The sequence below is a fragment of the Sporothrix schenckii genome (genome assembly GCF_000961545.1).
Source record: "Sporothrix schenckii 1099-18 chromosome Unknown Cont49, whole genome shotgun sequence".
NCBI lineage: Eukaryota > Fungi > Ascomycota > Sordariomycetes > Ophiostomatales > Ophiostomataceae > Sporothrix > Sporothrix schenckii.
In genome coordinates this window covers 372672-393463 of record NW_015971150.1, presented here as the reverse complement: position 1 = coordinate 393463, position 20792 = coordinate 372672, and the positions used below count along the sequence as shown (strand labels likewise).

The 20792-nt window shown below is 53.7% G+C and overlaps 4 protein-coding genes across 4 annotated transcripts; 3 read left to right on the top strand and 1 right to left on the bottom strand.

The window, feature by feature from the left end:
* Window positions 1-3609: 3609 nt before the first annotated feature.
* SPSK_00406 (histone acetyltransferase) lies at window positions 3610-6633 on the bottom strand (the record flags this gene model as incomplete). The annotated part of the gene is made up of 1 exon (XM_016727375.1): window positions 3610-6633. The coding sequence occupies one exon, from the start codon at window positions 6631-6633 to the stop codon at window positions 3610-3612; it is 3024 nt and encodes a 1007-aa protein (XP_016582679.1).
* A 522-nt stretch (window positions 6634-7155) lies between these two features.
* SPSK_00407 (uncharacterized protein) lies at window positions 7156-10158 on the top strand (the record flags this gene model as incomplete). The annotated part of the gene is made up of 1 exon (XM_016727376.1): window positions 7156-10158. One exon carries the CDS (start codon window positions 7156-7158, stop codon window positions 10156-10158), a length of 3003 nt encoding a protein of 1000 aa, XP_016582678.1.
* Window positions 10159-11100: 942 nt separating this feature from the next.
* Window positions 11101-15087, top strand: SPSK_00381 (DNA (cytosine-5-)-methyltransferase; the record flags this gene model as incomplete). Its single annotated transcript, XM_016727350.1, has 1 exon — window positions 11101-15087. One exon carries the CDS (start codon window positions 11101-11103, stop codon window positions 15085-15087), a length of 3987 nt encoding a protein of 1328 aa, XP_016582677.1.
* Window positions 15088-17726: 2639 nt separating this feature from the next.
* On the top strand, window positions 17727-19994 carry SPSK_00446 (Muc1p; the record flags this gene model as incomplete). Its single annotated transcript, XM_016727415.1, has 1 exon — window positions 17727-19994. One exon carries the CDS (start codon window positions 17727-17729, stop codon window positions 19992-19994), a length of 2268 nt encoding a protein of 755 aa, XP_016582676.1.
* Between the last annotated feature and the right edge of the window lie 798 nt (window positions 19995-20792).

Genomic DNA, 20792 nt, shown 5'->3' with positions numbered 1-20792 from the left:
TAGTCATTACCTTATGTATGAGACCGGTTACAGGGCCCGAAAAGCTCATGGGCCGCGAAGGAAGCCCCTGTCACCGTCAACGAAAGCCCACTTCTGCGTAAACAAACCGGACACAATACGAATTTTTGAAGGAGAGTTGTTAAGTCTTCTGAAATTTTTTGACAGGATATTTGGGAGCTCTCTTTTCGGGTGCTCGGAGAAATGAGCGCAAAGCCCACGAGCTGTTCGCCGACAGAAGACAGTTCGGAGCTGCCAGCTATCGTTGAAGCATAACATCATTTCGTCAATATGTTCTACGACAGATTGTCGATTCTCGTGGCAGAAATGAAAACCTTCTCCGTGGGGGCACACTGAACGGAAATAAACAACAGAAAAAAACAGGGAGGTTGTACGAGCTACAAAATCTCTAAACAGCTTAAACATACGGAAATCGGGCCAAGGGGCCTTTCTAGAGGTGGATGCTGAGCGGTTGCACAGAACAGAAGAGTACACGCATGAGATATTGCGAGCAGTGCACGATCGCTCGCCCAATCGCCGTTCGTCCAGGCGCCACGACCGGCAGAAAAACTCTTCCTGCCGACGCACAAGCGTACAAAATTCCGCAAAGTGACCACATCTTATGAGCTCCGCAGCCTTGTTCCACCTAATTTGGGGACCAACGTAACAGGGGTCCTTTCACCGTCTCTGTCCCTTTCTCTCTCGACAAACGTCTAGAGCGTCAAACGGCGTCAAGCCCAAGCAACCTCGGTAGCAGCCGGGATAGGTTGTCCGAGACAGGCCCCGTTATGGATGGTTGTTGCCAGCCATCTTTTCAGCTACTTTGTAATTACTTACCAGAGCTTCCTTTGCCCTGAATTGCTGTTGGTTGTTTCCCGAAAGCTACCCCTGCAGTGCCCCCCAAAAGTACAGAATACCTGCTTGTTGCGCTCCTTTGCAGTGAGCCCGCAAGTACTGCAGACCTCGGCCAGATGATTTACTAAAGGATCCTGTCAGGGCAAGTAGATGAAACGGGAAAGATGAGATGGCTCGTTCAAGATCACAATGAATTAGGGAGAGGCGTGTGGGATGCCCTTTGCGCTGACCGCACGCCCCTTTTACCACAACTCAACAGTTGCCCTTGCAGTCGGTCCGTCTGATCTCTACGTGCGTGTTCGTTTCTTCGCGTTTACTAGACCTGGGTTTCTGACTGGCTTCTACTTCATAAAGTCTTTTCCTGGCTGCTCCTTCGTCCTCCATTACGACTTTTCTCGACAGCATTCGCCGTACTCGACAACAGTCGTAGTAGATACGGAGTACGCTGTGCAGAATAAAATCCATACCTTTTAGACCACTGCCTAGCTAAAACGGTACTGAAAAAGAGAGTGATGTCTCTGCTTGGGTATGATTTCTTCGCCAGCTCATTCCCCTTCGGGATAGTGCACGGCAATTGCTTTAAATTTATTGGCGGCGGCTGGCAGAAATTTCCCTACTCAAATAGAAACAGCCGCGGTACCACGTTGTGTCTTTCCCTTTTGCCCTGAGGTTTCCTATTCAGGTCTTCCGGGCGCTTCTTTCCTGTTTGCTGCTGTTGGCAAGCAAGAGGAATTGGAGCGATGCATGTGGAAAGAGCGCCTGTGGAAGGGAAGGAACGAAGAGACATGTAGCCATGAAGTACAAAGACGAAGCAAAACGGACAGAACTGTGGCTTCCAATAATCTTTTTCTTCTTTTTCTGTTTGTTTTTCATCTGGTATTGCGAATGAGGTTTTTTTCCGTCTCCCTTTATTATTTTTTTCTCTCGGTATCCACTTCCTCCACCAACATCGTAGAGCAATCCACAGGTCTTATTTGCCTATCGGAAACTTTCGGGGCCAGGGAAGGAGCGAGAGAGTGGATTCACCAACGAAAGAAAGAGGACAAAACGATTAAAAAAAATACACAAAAATAATACGGAGCAAAGGGACATGTGTCAAATGGAAAAGTACGGTCACACTGAGAAAACAAACTTTTTACATGGGCCATCTGTGGTATGGAACGCATGCCTCGTCGCACCTTTGTTTTCCTTTAGGATTTTTCTCCAAAAATCCCCAATTGCCTTCCCTTACTCCAAATCATCCTGTGACATCACACACATCGACTTTCAGCTATCATGTGTCAAAGAATAGAGGAAAAAAAAAGTGTTTAAAAGATGTGACAAAGCAGACAACTTTTGATCGAGCTCAATGGTGCCCTGGTTGCTCCCAGACGTTTGCAGAATATTCCAGGGACTCAAAACGGTCGGAGACACACTAAACCAATCTTTACAATCGATGTGCTCCAAAGCTATGCGCATAGACATGCAAAGGTGTCTCAGTGCTTCGTTTTGGTCTTTCTGCCCGTCAGGGCAACTACAGCATATGCGAAACACAACACTGCTCGATCCCACCGTTTTCTCAATTCCAAGTTACAGCGTGTTCGGCGGGAAGAGGACTTGGAAGCCAGGTAGGAAATGATCTCAAAAGTGGCTCCCCTAACCCGAGCTAAATCCATCACGAAAGTTGCTCGCCGAGACGGAGTCCGCCTGGCCCCGCCAAGGTTTATCCAGAAGGACAACCACTCATTCCACCTCTCAATCTTGACAAAAAGGTTTGGCTTCTTTGCATCCTTTCTTCTGCTTCTTCGCGACAGGTTTCCGCACAGAAGACGCTGACGTACGGTAACAATGCGCGGACAGAGAGAGCGAGAGCGTAGCGTAGACGGTCCTTCAAACCGGCCGGCATCAAATTCATGTCGGCCAATCCACGGGGGGCTGGTTGTCATAGGATTTTTCATTTGCATTGGCGTTGCTGGCGAAGTCGGTCCACGCACAACGCGCGAAGAGTGGCCATTTCTCTTGGTAAAGGTGGGCCATAACAAACCGTCGTTGCCCGTTTCTATTTCTCACCCCCCCCCTCGGATTGGACCTTATCAATCCGCTCCTTTTCGTTGACATGTGTGGTAGTTGGCTATCTGTTTTTGATCGAAATACACTTGAGATGGTATTAACATTGAAAATAGGGGCCCAACAATACGGAGCCACTCTCAACAAAGGAGCCACGGTGATAGAAGGGCGCGAAATTCGGCAAGGGCATGACAAAACGGAGTGTCCGTAACTGCCTTCATGAAACCAAAGGAAAGAAAATCAATAGAGGCGAACGAAGGGGGCGTGTACTCTGTGTATTCGTCGCTAGTCGTCCTCCGTCAGAATTATGTTTCTCATTGACCATCGGACGGTATCTCGATGGTGCCTTGATGGTGCCTTGATGGTGCCTGAATGGTAGAGGGATGGGCGCTGACGGGCTGTGTGCTTCTCCGTAAATTTTGGTAGACGTTGATGTGACTCGCGCACATGACAAAGTGGGATGATGTATGAATGACGGCCGTGCCCCCCAGCTAATATGCCCGTCGGCCGTCTTTCATTTTTTTTTTTTTTGGTTAAAAGACAAGAGGGATGATTCAAGGCTGAGGATGTGTGAGGCTGAACCGCAACTCATACCACACAGAAGTGATCAGTGTAGGTATGCAAATAACAGTCCCAGATCCGACAGGCCTGAACCTCTTCTTTCCATTGTCCATCCTCTATCCCGTTTCGTTATTGTTTCGTTATGCCGTCTCATACTTCCTCGGGGGCCTGCTGAGACTCGTCCTTGTTGGTATATATTTTGATGAACCCCGCTGGATCACACGCTTTGTCGAGGTTGATGCGATGGTCCTTCACCCATTGCCGCACTGCCGCCTTGGATATGCGAACACGCTGCACATCCTTCGGCGCGTCGACTTGTTTCTCCCCTGCCAGCGTGCCACCTGCTGCAGCACCGCCTGCTGCCGATCCGGACACGGCCCCATTGCTCGCCTGAGTCCCCGACGATACCAAGTTCGACACACGTGCAGCCGTCGCCCCTGCCGACGCGGACGATAGCCCGTTTGTGACACCTGCCGACGATGCCGAGTCGAGTCCGTCGGTATCATCCGCTACAGCTTGGGAGGGCTCATCGGGATTGGCCAGCACATTCTCGCAATACTCCTTCGGCAGCCCCATACCGGCGTCCTCGACGATGCCCATGTCGCGGAGCACATACAGGCAGTCGTCGCGCACGATCCACGTGGCCCGGCTGCAGTCGGCAATATCGATGATCAGAGACTCATTGTCTGTGCTATTGGCTCCGTCCTTCGCACTGGTGGCGGCGGTCACGGCGCCGGCGGGCGGCCCATATGGCGGCGGTATTGTGGGTGGTGGGATAGCAGTAGCTGTCGGTTGGCGATCCAGCGAGCTGGACGGTGATGACACATTGGGGTGCGAAAGTGACGATGTTGCCGTCGTGATATCGACGCTCAACAGCCATCGCGCAATTTCGCTGCCCCAGAACCGCTTATAGCCCTTTTTGCCCAGATCGGAGATGGGTTTCTCGGGTCCGCCGAGGATGCCCTCGCGGCGCGAGATCTCGTAGGAGATGCCCATGAGCAATGCTCCAAGACCCTTGCGCTGCCACGGCGGAAACACAAGGATACAGGCCAGGTTGTTGTTGTCCCAGGACATTTTTTCTTTGGAAAAGAAGCCGACAACGCGCGGCCGTGGTGCAGCGCCCAGGATGCTGGCCTGACCGTTTGCATTGGCGCCGCTCATGGGGGACGCGGTGGCTGTGGCGGCTGCGCGCAATGACGACGGCAGGGATGGTGGTGGCGTGTAGACCAGCAAAAAGTAGTAGAAGCCCGTAACGTCAAAGAAGACGGACTTGTTGTCAAGGAAGAGCTTGGCAAAGAGCGACAGGTTCTGGCAAAATAACACGTCCTTTTCGCCGTCAACCTCCCAGATGCTCCATTCGCCCTCATCCTTGACGACTTGCTCGACGTACTGGACGTCAACCCCGCTGCTCACTCGCTTGCGTTTTCCCTTCGGCGTCGTCGACGACACGGGCACGTGGATCGTGCGCACGCCCTTGGGGTGCACGTAGACCTTTTCACCTGGGATCTGGAACTGGGAGTCACATACTTGCACGTGGCCGTGCCACGGCACGATCTCCTTGGAGTACTTGAAGCAAAACGGGCACACATAAAGCCGGTCAAGCATCGGGGGAGCGTCCTTGCCGCCGTGGCCATGACCGTGGCCGTGTGAATGGTGCGAGTGCTGGTAGTGATGGCTGGTCACGTGGTTCTCCTTGCCCGTCCCCTTGGTCTGGTGGTTGCCACGGCCGTTGTGGGTGTTTCCGGCCGTATCGCCCAGTACTTCTTTACCGTAGTAGGACGGATACCAAGCCTTGAAGCAGATCTCTCCCAAGACAACCTTGTCGATGTTACGATCGGGTTGACTAGGACTCGACGGTGGAACAGTGGACGTAGCCGCTTGTGATGTCGCCGATGTTGGGGTAGTTGCGGAACGCGGCGCCGTCGTGGCATTGTTGCTGGTGGCAGTCGTAACGATAGTTTGTTTTGGAGATCTGCTCAAATGCTGGTGCTGTTGTTGCTGCCGCGCGAAGCCTTCTTCGCGGAGTTGCTGGACCGCTTTCGGTTTTTGTGGTTGTGGCACAACCTGCGTTGGAGACGGGGGTATGTGTGGAGGCTGGATGGGTGTCGCCTTCAGATACCGTGGTGCTGGTGGTGAGGCGGGCGGCTTGATCTCAGTGATTGTCTTCGGCGGGGCGAGAGTAGTTGCAGACGCCAGAGCCAACGGCACAGGAGGCTTAATGGTTGTTTCTTTCTTCGGGATTGTTGGAGCTGGAACAGGAGACATGGCCACCGCTGCCGTGGCCAACGGTGGTGGCGATGGAGGCACAACCTCGGCCACCATTGGCCTGGCAGATGGTATCTTTGGAGGGGACACGGGCGTGACTGCTGGTGGGACGACGTTGGTTCGTTTCAGTCCACTCGCAGCTGGCTGTGGCACTGGTGGTGCTGACGTCTTGGTCCGAGGTGGTATGATGGTGGCCGGTCCTGCAAGCTCGTCCTCTGTATCGTCGATTTCCTCGTCATCGTCGTCGTCCTCCAGTTCCTCATTATTGTCCTCTTTTGCTTCAGCCTCGTCGTCCTCAGGCTCTCCTTCGTCGGCGTTGGTATCGCCGTCAGAGTCAGCAATTTCGCTTCCCTTGACAGCTTGTCTTGTATTCCGCTTTGTAGCTGCTGGACGAGCTGCAGTGCTCGCGCGGCCGTTGATTTGTGGGCGCACTGATGGCCGTCCAGTAGAACCTGGCTGCGGTGGTAGTGTCTTGCCTCCGCGCAGCTGCCGTGGCCTTTCGGCCGACTCTGACTGCCCGGTCATCCTGCCAGCCCTTCCCCTTGTATGTCGCTTCAATATCGTGCCCGGGTGGTCATTCACGTCGCTGATCTCCCCGTTACTCTCCTCATCCTCTGCTTCTTGCTCGTCGAAGTGCTCCTCTGGTTGTTCTTTCGCTGTGGTCGGTGTGCGTCGCGTCCGTCTTGTCCCCTGGTGTGTCTTTGCATCCGTAATGTTGTCGGCAGTGGGCCCTGCACCTGTGTTTCCACGTAAAGCACGCCTTTGGGGCATGTCTTTCGGTGGTACAGGGAGTGGGGGAGGAACGATCGAGTGGCGCGTCACACGGCGCGTCTTTGCAGACTGCACGGCCGAGGCCGCAGACCTGGACTCATCGTCGTCGTGCAGCTGCTTCCGCTTCGATAATGCCATTCTCAAGGTCTGTATTGCTTCGAATGCCGTAAGTGGCGCCGCAGGATCATGTCGGAGCGATAAGGAGCTCTTGGGGACAGCCGTTTAAATGTAGAGCGCGAAACGACAGTTGGTGATGTCTTTGCTGTAGATGGCTCTAACGCGCGATGGATGGCTGATTCTGCTGTGTTTTATCCGTGAGACTTTGTAAAGATTCTTTCGGAGCCAAAAACGTAACAAGAATGAGGAGTTGGCCCCTTTGAAGGGGTTGCAGCTCGTCGTTCCTGCCATGTTGTCGCGTCACTTTCCTTCCCAAAATATGCGCGTTCTCCCCGCAAGCGGTGTCACGTTACCAAACACGTGCACGCGTCATTCTTCCAAACACTTAGTACACTTTCAGCAGTTGCCATTTTTTTGAAACTTCACATTGTCGTTTTAACGTCACAACCCCATACGAAACGTCAACAGCAGCATTTGGCCAGGTTTTCCAGCGATTGGGCCTTTTTTGCTCCCCGAGATGAGAGCGACACAGCGTCCGCCATTATGATGGCCCCACGAATTGGCATGGTCAAAGGTGTGGCTCGACATGGCCCTGAACGAAGGTCCTGCCCCAGCCACAGCTCGCTTTGGACGACGACAACATGCAGTGCCTCACGTTGCGCCTCGATGGCCACGATCAGCGTGATCCGCGCCGACATTGACGAGACTACCGGCCGTCCACGGACGTCCACACCTCACCGCCAACGACGCTACCGACGATTCCCAAAATACCTGCGCGACTCGCCGAACGCGACACTGGCGATGCGCCTCAAGAGCCGCACAACGGCACTGACTTTTGAGGCATGGAAACGGTTCGACGATGTGGCGCGCAGCAAAAGCCTGCGGTTGCCCGTGCTGGCACTGCAGATGATGATCCGCAACGAGGAGGCAAGTAGGCCAACAAGCCTGTCGGAGAGCCTCAGCAGTACCGCAGACTGGCGGGTGCGGCTCAACAGCTTGGCGTTTAAGGGCATCACGGAGGCGGATATGCAGCACTGGGTGTGGATTTTGGCGGCGCCGGACCCGGATGAGCGGATAGCCCGATTTGTATCGAACAGCGAGCGGCCGAAACCGCTGTTCCTGCTCTTCCAGCTACTGCGGCGCGACGAGACGTTCCACAAGGGCAGCTCACTGATGAGCATCTACAACTACGTTGCGCGGCACCACGTACGCTCTCGAACGACACCACCCGAGGCCGTGCTGCCTTTTGGCGCTGTGCGCCGCACGCTCGATCCGGGTCTGAACACGGCGCCGCAGACGTTTGCCACACTGCTGCGGCTGCTCGTTCACCATTACTTGCGCCTATGGCCGTCGGCGTTGCCGGCTGTCGCGCGCCTTGCCGCCGAGTACGTCGAGACGCTGCCTCGCATGGCCAAGCGGGGCGAGAAGCAGGCCTTTGGTGATGCCTGCCACATCTTCAACTACGCGCTGGTGCTCTTCCAGCGCAAGTCTCCCGTCAGCCCCGTGTTCCAGATGCGCTACAACTGGCGCGCCCAAAAAGTGCTACTGGCCATGTCGACGACACTGCCGCGGCCACTGATCATCAACCGCGCTGGCTTCCGCGCCATACGCCGTGTCATGCTGGCGCTTGGCAAGTCGCCCGCCGAGCGCAAGGTGGCGCTGCGCATGGCGCGCACATGGCCGCCGTACCGGCGTGACTGGGACGGCCGTGACGAGCAGCGGCAGCCGCAGGACGATTTCAGCCGTAGCGCGCAGGCAGGCGTCTTGATGCGGGAGGCCGGGTATGCCGACGCAGAGCACGACCGAGCCCTTGGCGTCTTGGGCGGCGTTCTTCCAGGCGAGTCGCCTACGGTTCAGACGCGGTCCCTGAGCCCGCGCACGTGGACGGGTGCCCAATCCAGCCTCAACGTGTTCTCGACCTGGGCGTCCCGCGTCAAGGCAACACGTGACGTCAACGAGGCATGGCACGAGTTCAAGCAGGCGCCCGCCGCCGTTGACGGCAGCCACTTGCGCCCAAACATCCAGGTGTACGCCGAGATGTTCAAGAAGCTGCTGGCCGCACCCATCCAGCACCACCGCTCATCGTATACATCCTCTCACTCTGCGCGGCTCGATGGCAAGGAATTGCTGCCGGGCGACGTCAAGGAAGTGTTCCCCGTCAACGACGCGACTTTGACAGCGTTCGAGAAGCAGCGCCTTCGACCGCCGTCTGCCGCCATGCTCTATGAGCAGATGCTGCACGAGGGCATACGACCCGTCGGTGATTGCCTCTCGGTCCTTGTGCAAAATGCACCAACACTCGAGGCGGCGATGAAGTACTTGCACGACAGCCCTATCGATAAACAGACCATGTCCGCCCTGGAACTACCTCCTCTCCCTCTGTCACATTCCTCGCCCGTTTCCTTCTCACGACGATCATCTCATCACCACCATCACAGACACCATCAAAGGCAACAACAACAGCCGCCACCAGTTACGATTGACATTCTCCGCGGCATTCCTTTGCCAAATTTCAACGCCTACATCTACCTTATGTGCCGCTTCCAGCCCCGGCTAACGGCCGAACCCGCTCGTCTTGGCAAGCAGCGGCGGACGGGCCTCGTCCACCACGCCATCCGACTGTGTGCGCACCGCTTGCCACCCTCCATCGAAGAGGGCCGCACTTACAAGGCGCCCTGGCACACTATTATGCACACTCTGGCACAGCCCAAGCTCATGGTCAGCACAGAAAACACGGGTGACCGGCGATTCCAAGACACCGAAACGCTGGCGCTGGCGCTGCGGGTATTTGAACAGGTCTCGCGCGTCGGTGGTGTCGATGTCGTCTTATTCGACAGCTTTTGCAAGGTCGTACAAAAGTCCTTGCGGTGGGCCAACCTGACACCGGCCGTCACCATGGACGTCCCAGGTGTTGCTGCAAACGAGGACGCGTACACGGATACCCCACCGACGCAAGATCTTGCAGCCGCACCCTCACCCTCCACAGCGGAGCAAATGGAGGCAGACCTGCTGCGAAGGGCCCAAGCTGCATTGGTAGCCGCGTTCGAGGAGATGATTGGGCTGCCTGCGTACGATTTAGGCACAGACGCAGATGCAGATGCAGCAGCGAACGACGATCCGCCGTCATCACATTCGCCGTCATTTACGGCCGCCCACCACCCGTCGACACCGCACAATATCACGGCCGGCGCCATTCAGGGCTATTTGCAGACACTGGGCTACCTGGGCGACACAGACGCCATGATGCGCGCGATGCGCTGGGTGCTCCGCACATGGGACGACCTCAGCGTCCTCGAAGACGCAAAAGACCCAGACGATGGCCAGCATGCCACGATGGGGCGCGTGTTTGTGCTGTTCCGGGCATTTGTCGAGGGCGCCGGCGAGGCATCCTGGCAGATGGCCTGGCTCGAAAACCAGTTGAAGCATCTCCACAGGCGCGGCTGCACCTGGCGGTCGCCATCCAGCGCCGACGCCGACGAATACGTGCGGTGGCACCGACAGGCGCACAACGAAGCCTTCTGGGCGCAGGTGCGGCCACATGTGTAGATACGTTGGCCATGTACGATAGATTTGTGTGAATATGCAAGCGCATAGGAGCGTACATATGAAGATACTACACGACACCATAGACATGATGAAAGCATTCAGGATAGATAAAATAAGGAAGAAAGTTTGATAAAAACAATAAAACAATAAAGATTTAACACCTTCCAACAACACAAAAGTTGCAAGCCGTTATGTCGTTTGCATATTGGCCTATTTTTGGGATGCATCCAGTGAAGTACGAAGTATAGTGGTCTGGGAGTCGAGTCCAGCATTCTGCGTCAGACGCCGAGCCGCTGCTCTGGTATTTGGGGTTGGCTCAACCACTTTCGAGGTTGCATGGTAAGCCAATCTCGTACGGTGAATAAAAGTTAAATGCACCGACAGCAACAGCCTCGTGATGATACACCACCACTCTCCAAAAACAAGGGCCTTACACAAGGCTCTCAGGCTCTCAAAGCTACCTTTATATAGCAGCACATAGACGAGTGACCATGATACGTAAAAATCCAAGTCGATGTACATTTTTTCCTTTGTTGCGTACCCGGCGGGTTGAGGGGGAAGTGAGGTTATCGTGAATTGGTTTCTGATGATCCCCCTCCATACATTATGTCGTCGAGAGAGTCAATACGAAATTCACGCCGGAGCCTCGTGATTATTTCTATCTCTCTCACCGCCTCGAAAATAAATCATTGGTGTAAGTTTTGGCACCTCGAATGTTTTCTTTCAAAATGCGCCTGCACACACTCCCATTTCCATTTTTGTAATTCAGGTCAACTTACCATCCTCCCCCTTCACGCCATCACCATCTATTGTTCGTCGAGGACTTCGATCAGTCACGGTCACGACTGTCGACGCTATCACCGAGGCAACTTTGGCAAGAAAGAGTGATAAAGGCTCGACTTTTGTTGTCCCGCCGCCGTCCCCGCCCCTGTCGCCATCGGTATGCCTCGTCTTGCGATTGAGGACCCAATTATCCTTGACGATGACTCCGACGACGAGACCTTCCAGTACTACCAACAACCTGTTAGCCCGCTGACAGTCGCAGCGTCTTCACTAGAGGATGCTTTGTTTGCGGACGATGGGCTCGGCGAGAGCCTGGAGGACGACGACAACGGGGAGAACTTTCCCTTCGCTGTGAACGAGCAGCCTCTAGACGTCGACACCGGCGACTCGTCCGAAGAGCCAGTGGCTGCTATTGCCCATACGATATTTGATAACGAGCTGCCCGCTTCCAGAGTGTCGGATGCCACGTATGATTCGGCCAAAGGCGGCCTCACCATCGATCTGCCATGCTCAACTCTCATTAACCCACGCTCCATTGCCGTCAACTACGCTCCCCCTCTTCCGATTTCGACAGAGCAACACGCCCTTGACAGTCTTACACATCTAGCCGAGCGACAAAGCACAGGCAACGGCCCGGGTCTCGATTTCGTCTACATTGATTTAGACGACTTTGAGATTTATATCCATAGGCGCGAAGCAAAAATTCGCCTACGTTCGCTCCACTTCCTGGGCGCCGGCAAAAGAAACAACAACCGCATGTACTTTGACGGCGTCCTCCGCGTCGGGGCGGCTCGGTTCTACGTGCAAAGAGTACCCTTCGATGACGCTCCAGTCGACATGTACCGCACTAGATGCGACACGATCCGGGGCCACGTCAGCATCCGATCCGTGCTCAACAAACGTCACGGCCGCTCCATCTACTACCGTCTTGGCCAGCCGTCGGTTGTGTACGCCCGCTTCTACGGGCCCTACCTCTGGGTCGCCGATCTGGGGAAGCACTTCATCGACTTCGTGGACTACATGACGGATCGTGGCCGTGACGTTCGTGTTTCGCACTTTCGACTACACTTTTCCAAGTGGTTACGCAAGACGTATGGCCGATCGCCGGCTGTGGCTGCATGGCGGGACAAGTACGGCGCTGGCCGAGACGACTTTGGTCCTGCCGTTGTCGCGTATAATGACTATTTATACAAAGAGGCGACGGCCTTGTTCGGCAAAACGTTTGTAAGCGGCCTAGGCTTCTTTCGCGAGACCACAGAGTTTTCCTTCTACAAGACGCACCAGCCACGCGTTCCTTTCGACCATCCGCCTTCCATGCCGCTCCGGACGGTTGTCACCCCATACATGTACCACTTGTTCAAGGACATGGCCATTGGTCCGTACCTAGAGAGCACACCTGGCCAGCATGCCCCTCGAAGCATCGACGGAAAACTCATCCTCCCGCAAAAGCGTACACCTTTCATCACCGGCCAGTCATCGTCGACCGTCAACGGACGAAGCATCCGACCGGGAGACGTGATATCAACGTGGCACGACGAGGCTGGAAGCGGCAGCAAGTGGTCCGCCAGTGCTGAAAAGTCCGATTTATGGTACGCGCTCGTGCACCGTGTGATCGAGCCCCAACGCCTCAACGGCCCACGCTCTTTTGACATTGTCTGGCTGTACAGGCCTGAGCACACACCTTGCGGCGACATGAAGTACCCGTGGGCCAAAGAGCTGTTTATGTGCGACCACTGTACGTGCAGCGAAAACAACCACAAAAACAGCAGATATGGGAGGGTGCATTCGATCGAAGAAGACGAGGTCGTTGCTCTCAATTCCGTTGAATGGTTTGGCGGCCCAGACACGACAGCCGACTTCTTCATCCGGCAGACATACCTGCATGGCGAACGCAGCTGGGTGCAGCTGCGACTAGGCCATGTTTTCTGTAAGGATAGCGTGGCTGAAGCGCACCAGAGCGCACTTGCCCCCTACCTTGGCACGACCCTCGATCCCGTCGAGAGCATTGGTGTCTTCGAGAAGGAGCCCAACTACGTCGTGGGCGATACGGTGCTAGCAATTCTTTCTAAGACGAACAAGCGCTCAGAGCCGTATGAAGTCCAAGACATTCTCAGAACCAGGCAGCCAAGCAGCTGCTGCCAAAACCAACCCTCGCAACTAATACGATACCGGCTTCGGCGGCTGCGACGACGGAGCGAGGCCGACCCGGATACACCAGATGCACCGCCCAACGAGCTATTGTACACCGACGAGACCGTTGTAATCACGAAGCCGTCCTTTATTATCTGTCGCTGTGTTGTTCGCATTTTCCCAGACCACATCAAGGAAATCCCTACTCCATACAACCGCGGTGGTGCTGGGAACGTTTTCTTTATGATATATCGACTCGAAACGACGGCAAAATCCAAGATTGACAATGGCGAGTTCCGTATTGTACCACTTGATAGGGCCAAAGACGCGCCTAACCTCCGTCAAGGTTTTGACCCTACTACACCAGTATCTCGGCTCCGGGCGCTTGAGCTCTTTTGTGGGTGCGGTAACCTAGGCCGCGGCATCGATGACGCGGGCGCCACCGAGACGCGATGTGCCAACGACATCTGGCCAGTGGCAATGCACACTTTCATGGCCAACGTTGCGTCGCCTGACACAGTGACACCGTTCATCGGCTCCGCCGACACGCTCCTTGAGCGGGCCATTGGCCGCCGCAGCGCACCGCCAACGTCGGCCATCCCCCAGCCCGGTGACATTGACTTCATCTCCGGTGGCAGCCCTTGCCAAGGCTTCTCGAGACTGACGAGGGACAAGGAGGCACACGGCCAGTACAAAAACAGGTCGATGGTGGCGTCGTTTGCGTCGTTTGTGGACGTGTATAGGCCCAAATTTGGCCTTCTCGAAAACGTCCTAGCCATTATCAACAATGGAAAGTCAGGCCACCAGCAGAGACGGCAAGACATCTTTGGGCAGCTGGTCTGTTCACTCCTAGGCCTCGGCTACCAGCTGCGCATCATGCTGGGCAATGCATGGTTGTATGGGGCGCCCCAACAACGGCAGCGTGTTTTTCTTATATTCGCAGCGCCAGGCTTCCAGCTGCCCGATATTCCTTCCCCTTCACATGGTTCGGAGGCTAGCAAGGGCTGGCTAAAGAGCCAGCGCACCATTGGCCGATTAGCAAACGGCGAGTACATCGCAGCAGCGAAAAGCAATATCACCGCGTTTCCTATCGTGTCAGTTAGACAGGCGACAGCTGACTTGACAGACGACCCGGCTGCTCAAATCAACGACGGGATCGTCGATATCTGTGTGCGGCACCCAGATCACCGAATCGTTACCGCCGAATCGGACGCGATGCAGCACAAAATTGCTGCGATCCCTACACAGCCCTATGGTATGGGGCTTGCACAGGCTCGACGCACGCCGCACTTTACACTGTTCGGTCAGAGTGCATTGTTCAGTGAACGTGAGCTTGCGGCAAATGACACCAGAGCGTACAAGCGGACAAATCCGACGCAGCTGTTCAAGACGGTGCGCACTATGTGTACTGTTGCTGACTCACGATCCGCCGAAGAATTACATTGGCGAGATGCGCGGTCCTTGAGCATCCTCGAGATTCGGCGCGCACAAGGCATGCCGGATGATGACCTGCTGCTTCAGCAAAAGAAGGCCGACCAGTGGAAGCTGGTGGGAAATGCGGTGGCGCGGCAGATCGCCCTGTCTCTGGGCCTCTCTTTGCGGGAGGCGTGGCTTGGCACGCTGTGCGAGGATCGGAGGCCCACGCAGCCTGTACGGGCACCTGTTCCCGGCCCTGAGTCTGTGTTAGAACTGTCGACCGTCGCTTCTGAAGAAGACCTTGGCCATGACGGCGTGCCTTTTGCAAACGTCGTGCCACTGGCCCTGACGACGACGACAACGACGACAACGAGTACAACACTGGTGACAACCCTGACACTCACGACAACTACCACAAGGACAGAGCGTTACAAGCAAAAACGCATCTTCCAGACCGGCGTCTGTAGCAAGCAATCATCGTTTCCCGCGGAGCCTCCTTCGTCGAAGAAGCGGCCTGCTCCGTCGCAAGATAGCGGTCTCGATGAATTTTCGGGCGATTTTGGCGCGGTAAAACGGTCGCGGACTTGGTCGCCGCCGTAGCCTCTGTGGCTGTCGAAGTCGAATAGCGTGGATGGAAACAACATGGAAAAGTTTAAGCGCCAAGTCAACATAGATCCAGTTGTCTGCATAAACGACGTGGATGAGCGTTGTGTGGTTGTGATTGATTGAAAACTGGAAGGGCCAAACAGGGGTGCCGCGATAGGAAAATGCCGAGATAAGAGAGGGCGTCAAAATATGCCGAGAGGAAAGGGCGACGAATCCGGGGGTGCAGGTGTTCCTGCCGTTTAGGACGGTTTGCACCTGCTCTGTTCTCTACAAATAAACAACGCTAAAGGCACGATGGTATCCTAACGGAACCTGATCTCATCATGATCATATGGCATATATGACCACAGGCATAAAATACAACTAGTTAATACTACGTACGATTCGATCCAACCGTTCAAAATACGGAGCTAGTATTACATTTACATGAGTGCAGAAAATAATAGGAAGGAGCGTACTGCTACTGTCCTCTTGTTTGTGACAAACGGAAAGAGCAATTTCTTTTACCAAAAAGGGCAGGAACCTCATCGATTTGACGGAGCTGCCGTCGAGCTCCAAGGGGGCCTCTCTCCTTTCCGTAACATCTCCCATCAACTTTTTTTGACATAATCTAGATGGCTTCTCCTTCTCACACCCGCTCACCTTCGTTACCGGCCCATTGTCGCGCTGGGCCTAGAACAATCTTTTCCGCCGTGCGCTGTTTCATGGCTTGATTATGCAGGCCTTTTACTGGCTGCTGTTTCTCACAGCCAAATCGTGTCGTCAATTTACTGAGAGGCCCAACTTAACTTCTCGTCGTTTCGCCCCCCCAATAAACACGGTAGAGAGAGCCGGTCGCACGACAGAGTGCCCAGCGCTTGTTGGCTTTGGTGAGTTGGGAGTGTCGAGGTTGGACGTTGAAGTAGCCAATCATGGCTCGGCTTGTGTTTGTTTCAGCGCTGGACGGAAACAGTCAGGGGTCATTCAAATGCCGGCCGCGACTGGGCGAGAGCGCCGCTCGCAGAGACTGTCGGAATACGACCTCCACTTTTAGCTGACGATTGGCCGACAGCTATTGACACGGTTATTTTTGGCATACAGGTGGAGAAAACCACTTACACGGAGCCACCATCCAGGGCAATTGACGATGAACGAGGCCAGGTTCGACATTGCGTCTTGAAATGTCGACGCTGTGTTTCTAGACGCGCTGAGGCGTGGGCCGGGGAAGGGCAGAAGGGTATCCGGATAGTACTTACCGGGGTGACCCTTTGAGACGAAGAAAGAAAGCATGACAAGGTAGAAGACACAAAGACGACGCCACTCCACCGGCCAGTTGGCGAAATGAGGCCAGATCAAGAGACCATGGCTGCCCAATTCCTATGGCAGATGGCTTCCCTCTCTGGTGAGTTTCTTCTCGATTTCACCTTTCATATTGCTGTTCTATTTTCAAACTGCTAGCTAAAAAAGCGCGAGAACTATTCCACATACTGGCGACTGGTCGTCAGTTTCACCCAGCTTCAGCCCTATCCTTGTCGCATCCTTGTCAACAAAGCAGTCTGGGCCTTGTTTGGCGTCTACAGAGTATTTGCACGTTTGGTTCTTAGACGTCCATCGACGCTTCTCTTTGCATCGAACGACTGGCTCGAATCGACTGAAATATAGAAAAAGACTCGAGCACCACTTCCCCATCCTCTCACTTCCACCTCCTCGTCTACTGTCATTGTCACGCGTACCTGTTCTTAATCTGTTTCCTGGCCTGGTCTCTGTCGTTCGTTCCCCTCGCACTCTCGTTTTATTTTCTCTCTGCCGGATATCACGGCATACACATTCGTTTTAGGTGCCAGATCATTTAGACACTCCAGTACATTGTTCTTTTTTGGTTCCCTCTTTCTTCCATTTCCTTTCACCTTTCACTGTTCATAGAACGAACTCTCTTTCACTCATTTCGCGCCCTTGCCCTGTTTCAGCTATTTCACGACCACCTCCTCCTTTACTTGTCATTTATTCACACACTCAGGTTCTAGACTCATTCGTTGTTGCATTTGTTCCTGTCACAATTTTCCCTAGTTGCTCGTTCGTGAACCTGCGGTTTTCACACGGCCATCCTTTTTTTACCTTATCTCCCTTGACCACCTCGTTCATTATATTGCTCGTTCTTTGCAAGGAAGACGTGCTTTATTTCCTCTTTCTCGTTTGCCGCTGCTACTTCTTCTTTCACTCATTACTTGATCTTCCTTTGATTGTTGCTGATACTCGAACCACAAATTTGATCTTGTTTGTTTACTCAGTCTTTCAACGTCAAAGCACCTTGTTCACATTCTTTCTCCGCTAGATGTTGAACAAGCACGGCAAGTCAAAAATACGTCACTGCGCCTCTCTTTTTACTTAATTTCCATACTCTCTTTCTCTCACTTCGGAAACTTTTGCTTGGCTTGACCCAATCTCCATTTACACAAAATCTATTAAGACAGCTGGATTTCTGTCCTCAACCCTTCCCATCGACACTAGTTCTTGATTTCCTTCCCTAATTTCGTCTTTCCACCGTCTTTTTCTAGACACTCATTCAAACAAACATCAATAGCTGGCCCTTTGCCTTCTCACGCATTATCGACCAAATATCAACAAATCCGAATAAGATCCGACCAAGCCGCAGGATGCTCGCATCCATGCTTCTGCTCCTCCTCGCAGCTACCGCTGCCGTCGAGGCTAGTCCGCTCGGCCCCTTTGGCCTCCGCCAGCCTCATCGGCCCATCGTTGCACGCCGTGATGTATTTTTCAACGACACGACTAGCACCTCCAGCGCGTCTACTGTTCAGAATATCCCAACCACGACTAGTGAATCCCCCAATTTATCATCTTTCGTAGCTTCGGCTTCGCTTTCATCGACAGTCAGCCTGGGCTCGCTCAAGAGTGACAGCTCGTACAGCACCTTGCCGAGTTTCTCACCGAGCGTCCCGCCCATATTTCCTTCGACATCGACTTCGCCCACATTGCCCGAGACGCCGCACTCCTTACCGTCGCCGACTTCTCTTGAGGTCATACCAGCTGGCAACCAGACATCTGAAACATTCACGCCGCCAGCGACATCGCCAACCACACCCGCACTTTCTGCAAACAGCTCAGAGTCTGTCTTGACAACTGCCATCTCTTCCCATACATCCCGACCTGCTGTGGTTACTCCTTCCACAAACGCGACGGAGCCGTTCGGTGTACCCGCGCATTCTTCACTGCCAAAGACAACTTCTGCCTCGAACGGGACTGCCACAAACGCAACGACTCCTGCGGGTACCACCTCCCCTCAATCCTCACTGCCACATGCGACACCGGCGTCGAATGCGACAACAAACAAGACGGTACCAATTGACGCCACATCTCATTCGTCGCTGCCACAGACGACCCCGGTGTCAAACTCAACATCCACGAACGCAACGGCGCCCGCCAAGACTCCCTCCCAGTCATCACTCTCCCCAACGGTAACGCCGCATCCAGCGTCCAATGCTACATCCAATGCCACTGTTCCTGCCGTTGATGTTTCCTCAACCCCGACACCGTCAGTGCCTGTCTCCAACCACACGACTGTCGCATCATCACTGTCACCGTCATCCAGCCCTGGCACAAACACGACTGCGGTATCCAACAGCACAGTGTCAGTTGTTCCGTCGGGCGGTTCTGCTAACAATGATACATCGACTAAGACTACGCCAACTGCTTCAAAGTTGTCTTCGTCGTCCTCTCCGTTGTCATCTTTAACGCCAGAAGAGTTTTCAACGACTCCCGTAGTGCCTAACAGGACGTCATTCTCCACATCTTCGACAATTTTGTCCTCGCCATCCTTGCCATCTTTTCCATCTTCAACGTTGTCCATCCCGTCGGTTTTCACGACTTCAGTGTTTTCATCTTCCTTACCAACACTGTCTCCCACATCAGCGCTATCGTCGCCGGCTACAACTACCTCTCTACCTCGGAAACCAACCGGTGGAGCGAATTCCCAGGTTCCAACGTTTCGCTCAAGGACGGATATGCCTACTAGCACTGCTGCACCCGATGTCTATGCAGCGAACGTGGGATTTGCTAAGAATGATAATGCCGCCTACGCCAATCTGACCCTCGAATCACGCTGCATAGAGAATCAGGTTGCGTGTATCGGTGGTAATGTCATGAGGTGCGATGCCACCTCAAGTATCTTTACCCTGATTGCAACCTGTGATCCAGCCTCAGGGACAAGCTGCTTCGCCATGCCGGACCCATACGAGTCCGGTGTCGATATTGGTTGCGTCAACGTGCAGACGGCTGAGGCGGTTCTCGGCATCACAGTTGACTCACCGGCTGCCTCGTCTTCATCACCGTCACAATCAACAGCATACTCACTATCCATTTCTTACACCGGCACGACGACATCTAGGCTTCGATTGACTCTAACTACTTTTATAACCAAATCGATCTCCAACACGCCCACTGCTGTAACCCTGTCCACAGCATCTACATCGACGACCAAGTCGACTGCAAAGTTTACGTCCAAGTCTACTGTACCTCAAGCCACACCCTCTGGATTCGTGACCACCGCTGAACCGAGTGCCCACGCATCTTCCGGAGGGCCAGTGGTGGTCGTCCCCGTGACAACGACATCGCTTTCGTACACACCGCATCCCTATACTGCGATTGCAGGTGGAACAACGGCGTCGCCAGCCTCGGCTTCATCGTCGCCAGCAGTGTTTCACACAGATGCTCCAGCAGCAGCAGCACCTCCCACGGTGACCACAAACGTCAACACAAACACACAAGCGACCGTCACAATTATTCAGACGGTCAGCATCCACGACACAGTGACCAAGGATGTTACGACCACGGCTACAGTCACAGCGACCACCACCGAGACTGAGGCAGCTACTACATTTACCCAGCGTGTGAATGTTATTGGTTAGAGTGGTGTGGCGCACTTGAGCTATATTGGAACAAACGTTCACTTTTTCTCCTTTGTCTCTTGTTGTTTTGATCAAACTTTTCTGGTTAACTCTTTTAGACTATCTTTATTCTCTCAAAAACCAGGACAAGGTAGCTTTTTCCCTTCTTTGTACTTGTTTTGGAGTTTGTTTGTTGCTGCCCGTAGGCTCGCGGGGTTTTGATATCGGTGGATCCTTATTTCTTGGATTATCTACTGTTTTGAATTTGTTTTCTTATTTCTCTAAAAAAATAATACCAAATTTTTGCGATAATCTTTTAACCAAATAAGATAAAAAAAAAAAAAAAGGAAAATGAAAATAGCACGTTTTGAGAATGAACGGTAAATAATAGTAAAATGCCTCCTAGTCTTCCTTTTATCACCAACCAATGAATGCTATGGTGTGTTTCGGTGCACCTGCCTGAGACGGTCTGCCATCAGTGTAAGTCGCGCCTTCTGCACATCAAATCCTCTGCAAGCCTTCCGTTTAAAACATCTCGTCCCCTCCAACTCTGAAATCGAGCACGTGATATAGCTTACTTCCCTTTTTGTTAAACAGTAGCATTGCACAAAGCTCGGCCTTCTCTTTTCCCGAATTACTGTATTTTGCACATCTTCTCATCACAACATCATCAGTTATTTGTGTGCTTCCACCACGGCCCATCATCAGAGCTATTCCTTACCGATTATCTGTACGATTCTGTCTCCGTCATGATATAAGTGGGGCACCTTAGCACTAGACCGCCGTCGCAAAAACCGACCGTCCAAAGGCGGTGGCTCA